General features: G+C 40.9%; 1 protein-coding gene across 1 annotated transcript; it reads left to right on the top strand.

The window, feature by feature from the left end:
• Positions 1-797: 797 nt before the first annotated feature.
• LOC129402391 (olfactory receptor 14J1-like) lies at positions 798-1,730 on the top strand. Its single transcript, XM_055128859.1, has one exon. It carries the CDS (start codon positions 798-800, stop codon positions 1,728-1,730), a length of 933 nt encoding a protein of 310 aa, XP_054984834.1.
• The last annotated feature ends 4,978 nt before the right edge of the window (positions 1,731-6,708 follow it).

Below are 6,708 nucleotides of genomic sequence, written 5' to 3'. Positions count from 1 at the left end.
TTACGTTAATTTAAGTTCAGGGTTTGTCTGTGTTTACTACTGTAATAATTTAAAATGAATATACTTTTTCTTTTTTCTTTAAGCCAGTGAATAGAATTGAACTCAGGGCCTCACTCATGGGTGAGTATGTCCAGTACACAACTACTGTGAAACACTTAGAGCCCTGAACAAATTTTCTTAAACATGAACTATTCACTAATTACCTAATGGTGCTAATTAGTTGCAAATTAACTTATTTTAGAGTATTATTTCTTCTGTTAAATATTCTGATCTTTTTCAGAATATATGCACAAGCTTGACCATGTTGTTATATACTTTAGATTACATTCTGATAAATAGTATTTGTTGAATGATTATAAAAGTATTGTGTACAAAAGTACTTAATATCTCAAATACAAAATAAAAAATTTCATAGTTCCCTGTTTTAATTAGATTAAAAATGATTATAAATGATACAAAGTAGATGTAAACTATACTTAATTGTACATATAATTTTATTTTTCAGAATATATTTTAAAACTTCTTTATCCATTTTCAACTAAGAAATATATAATATCAGATTAATTATATGATTTGGGTTAATTGGTGATTACAGTTAAATACAAGGTTTACTTTCACATTATCATTATTAAAACATATGATTCCTATATTTATGAAGAAAAATATTAATAGTTTGCTTTTATTTAACAGGTTTTTTAATTTACCGTTGTTTTACAGTTCTACAGAATTTGGAGAATACTATAATCATGAAGGATCTGTGATTTTCAACCAATATCTGTAAGAATTTAACGAATATTATGGCTAATTTCACGACAAGTGGGTTTCTACTCATAGGATTTTCTGCCAAGCCTGAGCTAGAAATCGTCTATGCTTGTCTGTTCCTCGTTCTCTACTTGTTGGCTTTAGCTGGCAACATGCTCATCATCACCACCACGTCCCTGGATGACAGTCTCCAGTCCCCCATGTATTTCTTCCTGAAGCATCTCTCCTTTCTGGATCTCTGCTACATTTCTGTGACTGTCCCAAGGTTCATCTACAACTCTTTCTTGCACAGAGGAGACATTTCCTTCTGGGAATGCGTTTTCCAGTGCTTTGTTTTCATCCTCTGTGCAGCTGCTGAGATGGCCATGCTCACGTTGATGTCTTATGACCGCTACGTGGCCATCTGTCTGCCCCTGCGCTATGATGTCATCATGGACATCAGAACATGTGTCAGTGGGGTCACCGGCGTCTGGGTCAGTGGGGCCATCTCTGGAGTCATGCGTACGGCAGCTACTTTCTCCATCCAATTCTGTGGCCCCCGCATCATTCACCAGTTCTTCTGTGATATTCCCCAGATCCTGAGACTCTCCTGCTCTAATGACTATATCAGTGAAGTGGGTGTCACCGCCTTCCTGGCTTTCGTGGCATTTCTTTGTTTAACCTTCATTGGATTCTCCTACATGCAGATATTCTCTTCTGTACTGAGGATGCCATCTGCTGAGGGCAGAGCTAAGGCCTTTTCCACTTGCCTCCCCCACCTTGCTGTTGTCTTATTGTTTATTTCTACATCTTCCTTTGAGTACTTTAAGTCTCGTTCGGATTCTCCAACTGTGTCAGATATTTTACTCACTATTATGTATACAGTAGTTCCACCAACATTCAATCCAATGATCTACAGCTTGAGAAATAAAGCCGTTAAGTCAGCTGTAAGAAAGGTTTTTTTGAGAAATAAAGCATATCTGTGTTGAAGACATTTATGTATTCTTCATTGGGAAAATGAAGAATTGCCCATATTCTACTGGGCAATCATGATATAAATTATCAGAAAATTTCAGAAATCAAAAATGGATTAGAGGGAACATTTCAATGGGAAAGTTTTGCTCATATACCATTGGAGTAATAAAATGTCAAAAATACTTAAACGTTTATAAATATAACAATTCACTCATTGAATTTTGAGTCTCAAATGAAACTTTGTTAATATAAAAACTGAAAATTAGTGACTTAAATTTTGTATATTAAGGTGATGTAAAAATGCATATGAGCCTTGTTTATTAAAAAGTTTTGTTGTACTTTTAGATATTACATGATATTGAACCTGGGTCAGCTGCATGCAAGGTAAACACGTACCCATTGTTCTATTACTCTGGACCCATATATTTATCTCTCAAATGAATTGTCAAGAACTTATTGAGAATTTTTGCATTTGTGTCCATGAAGGATATTACTTTGTAGTTTTCATTTTTGCATGTAATATCTTTGACTGATTTTAGTATCAGTATGTCAACCTCAAAATGTGTGTAGAAGTATTCCCTCCAGATTTTTGAATCTGAGAAGGATACACCTGGGATCATGTTTGATTTGGTCAAATTCTTCAGAAAAGCCTTCTGATCCAGGACTTTTGTCTATTTTTGGTTCTGTCTTGGTAGTTACATTGATCCAAAGTACCTATTTCCTTCTCTCTCTTTTTTTTTTTCCACACTGGGAGGTGCTCAGGGCTGACTCCGGTTTGGGGGTCGTATGGAATGCCTGGGATGGAGCCCAGATCAGCAGTGTATAAGTGACGTATCTGCTCTATGGCAGAGTCTCCTGCTCCCACACCTGGCTGTCTTCACCAGGACCCCTTGGAGGGGTGCGGGTTGAGTTTCCCTCCCCACCCCAAGCAGACCCAGGGCAGCCGAAGACCTCCGGAACCCAGCAACAGCCATGCTCAAGGCCAATCTCCACATGCTCTGGTGAGCCTCACACATGAAAAAAACTGGCAGAGCAACAACCCAGGTGTGTGGGACCCGGGGCTGAGATCTCCAAGCCTGCTCGGATTTGGACTGGGCCTCCTCCACCCAGATCTCCCATTTTCCAGTAGCTAGGTGGTCACACCCATAAACTGCACCCTCCTCCCTGAGCTGTGTAATCCCATCAACGGCCAAGATCCAGAGACTATAAAACAAAGCTCCCAGAAGTACGACCTCCTATTGTCTAGTTCTCCCTCTCAGAGAACCCAGCAAGCTACCGAGAGTATCCTGCCTGCATGGCAGAGCCTGGCAAGCTCCCTATGGCATATTTGATAAGCCAAAACTAGTAACAATGATGGGTCTCATTCCCCTGACTCTGAAAGAGCCTCCAATGTGGCACCATTGGGAAGGACGAGTAAAGAGAGGCTGCTAAAACCTCAGGGTAGGCAAATGGAGATGTTGCTGGTGCCCGCTCAAGCGAATTGATGAACAATGGGATGACAGTGACAGTGATACAGTCATGGTATTTACAAACTCATCAAAACCCCCTGATAGTCAGCACTCATTGGTTATTTGGAGGTCCAATAATGTTTCCAAATTCTTTGGGCTTCAAATCACATACATTAATGCCACCTTGTAAAGTTGACTTATGTATATAAAATACAAACTTAAGTAGAATATTCCATTAAATTATCAAATATAAAAGTTAAGTCTTGACATTTTTTGGGGGTCACACTGAGCAATGTACCTGGGTTACTCCTGGCTCTGCATTCAAGAATTACTCCTGGTGGTGCTGGGGGACCATATGGGTAGCTAGGAGTCAAACTCGGCCTGGCCGCGTGCAAGTCAAACACCCCACCTGCCCTGAGATAGCGCCAGCCCCATGGGTTTGGACATTTTTAAGGAGTCTCTGCTCATCATTTTCATCCTGTAAGTCATTCGAAATCACTTTTGCTGATGGTGTGCTGTAGAATCTTAATTCATTTTATTTTCTGAAAAGTAATTGTAGTAGTATCATTAATTGAATTATATAGGGTTTTTTTTCAGAAAAATTTTAGCAACATCATGTCTGGAATAAAATAAGAGCATAGGTGTGGGGAGTTTTTAATCTGCTGAATTGAAGTGTTCAAGCTTATAATATCAGACTCAATTTTATATCAGAAATCTAACTTTCTCCCTCTGTCCAAAATGGGGGTACTCCAAGAACTTTATATATTCGTACATGTTGTAGAATCAGTCTCTCACTGAAACATGCGTACTGGACATTTTGGTTTGAATTGTAATGTCTCTAGAAATCAAGTAGAGGAGAATTGTTTTCTAGATATATAATGTCTCCCAATGGTCACAGAATTCTATCATGCAAAGATTTCTATTTTAAGTTTCTTTTTTCATGAACAAAATCTCAGCCATAAAACACATGCCATACTTTCAGTATGAGGTCTGTAATAATCCTTTGGCATTAAAGTCCAGCAAGACAATGAACCCAAAGCAAAGAAATGTGTATCATCTCATCAATGATACACATTTTCAGTGTAATGGAGTGTACATAATTTTGGGTAGTTTTATTTCTGTATCTCCATTTAAGCTTTTTGGTTGACTGGCATGTTGAAATGATCTGCACGCTGACAAACACGCAGCTGTTAGTTCACTCTTTGCTGGTTGGCACCATTGCCACCCCCGCCACGATGAGGCAGTGAACCATCGAGGGGATGGTTCAGTAGACTGGGAGCACCTGTAAGGGAGACTAAGGCCATGCTAAAATCCTCCATCTCTCTCAGAGAGCCTGGCAAGCTACCGAGGGTATCCTGCTGGCATGGAAGAGCCTGACGAGCTACCCGAAGCGTATTCGATATGCCAAAAACAGTAACAATAAAGGGCCTCATCCCCTGACCTTGAAAGAGCCCCCAGTACGGCAGCATTAGGAAGGACAAACAGGCAGAGGCTGATAAAATCTCAGGGCCAAACCTCTGGCTCCACCATTCTTCCTGCACTAATATACATCTCAGAGACCTGGGCCCTATGAAAACAGGATGAGGATGCTATTTGGGTATCCCAAAGAGGAATCTAAACAGCTATGCTTGGAAAATCACATTTCACTCAAGAGAGAGAAGGAATCTGGAGTTCAACCCCTGTCGATGATCAAGAATCATGGATGCTGTCTCGTTTGCCAAGGCATTGAAAATCAGATGGGCCAAACACGTAATGCAATTCAGAGAGGATCGCTGGACTAGAGCTGTTACTGACTGGATTCCACAGGATGTCAAAAGACCACATGGCCACCCACCAAAAGATGGTCAAACTTCTTTGTCAAAACCCTGAATGAATGGTTTAGGCTCTTCCTGTTCCTGGAGCGAGCAGATATCATTGGGCTACACTAGCACATGACAGGGACAAATGAAGACATTACTGACGCCCGCTCGAGCAAATCAAAGATCAATGGGATGACAAGAGAAACAAGAGATGGCTTTTAAACTGTCCCTTTACAATGCAGGGTAGCTGCAGCTTGCCTTGGGACCATCCAAATCCAAATTACTCACCAGGACCCCATTAAGGGTGTTAGGAACTAAGAGCAACTGAGGCTTGAGTCAAGTAAATATGATGGATTGCCAGGAATAAGTATTATCTGGAGTCAGTTAACTCTCAAGTTACAAAAGTATATCTTTAACTGTCTTCCTGGGTGTATACAAGAAGGACATTGCTCTAAAGTAAACTATGCAAAGGGTATAAAGGAAAGAGAAAAGCAAATTTTGATTACATTTACAAATCTAGAGCACTCAGAAGATTTGGCCTACAGGTTATAGACAGAGTCTGATTTGGGGATGTGCTGGAGCAGTAGCACAGCGGGCAGGGGGTTTGCCTTGTACGTGTGGACCCATGTTCAATTCCTCCATTCTTCTCAGAGAGCCTGGCAAGCTACTGACAGTATCCTGCTCTTTCTGCAGAGCCTGGCAGTCTCCCTGTGGCATATTCAATATGCCAAAATCAGTAACAATGATGGGTCTCATTCCACTGACCCTGAAAGAGCCTCTAGTGCCACACCTTTGGGAAGGAGGAGTAAAGAGATGCTGCTAAAATCTCAGGGCTAGGACAAATGGAGACATTACTGGTGCCTGCTCCAGCAAATTGATGAACAGGATGACAGTGAACCATGATACAGTGATAGTAATAAGACAAATTTCTAACGTGTCCTAGATATGTATATATATTTATATACAATATAATGCTAAACACTTCAAAGGGCATGTAATTTTGTCTTCCCTGTATATACTTCAATGAATGAGAGGAAGCATTTTCACACAGTGTATATGTAAAGCTACCGAGAGTAACCCATCTGCACGGCAGAACCTGGCATGCTACCCGTGCCATATTTGATATGCCAAAAACAGTAACAACAAATCTCACAATGGTTCCTGCTCCAGCAAATCGATTAATAAGTGGACCACAATGCTACAATGCTACATATGTAGTAAAGAGTTAATATCCTAATTTTTTTAAAGCATTAAAATATCAATAATAAGAAATTCAATAAGCTATGAAAATATGTGAAGGAGAGATGTATAGACACTTCCCTGAGAAGAGAATAAAAATGTTTTCATTGTCACTATTATCAGGGAAATACAAATCAAAAAAACAATAAGGCAGTATCTCACAACAGTGAAAACGACACATGAAAAACAACTGGAAACAGACCCTCGGCCACGCCCTCCCGCGCCCCGCTTCCCGCCGCCTGGACTCCCCGAGACCTTCCAGCCGCCCCAGCCCGTGTCCTCTTCGCCCCGGCTCCTCCCCGGGCCCCCTAACTGCGGCCCGCCCTCGCAGGAAGACACTGGGGGCGTGTCCTGTATGTTAGTGGGCGTGGTCTAAAAGTGGGCGTGGCCTCCTCTCAGAGCGGCCAACGCTAACGCGGCCGCAGTTATTCTTTGTTACCTCAGCTCAATCAGTACTTGTATGTTTTTGAAAATTCACTTTTGCAATCTCTAACACACAAAATAGC

This window comes from Sorex araneus, chromosome 2 (genome assembly GCF_027595985.1).
Source record: "Sorex araneus isolate mSorAra2 chromosome 2, mSorAra2.pri, whole genome shotgun sequence".
Lineage (NCBI taxonomy): Eukaryota > Metazoa > Chordata > Mammalia > Eulipotyphla > Soricidae > Sorex > Sorex araneus.
Note: the sequence above shows the minus strand (reverse complement) of the source record. Positions and strands in the feature narration are given on the sequence as shown.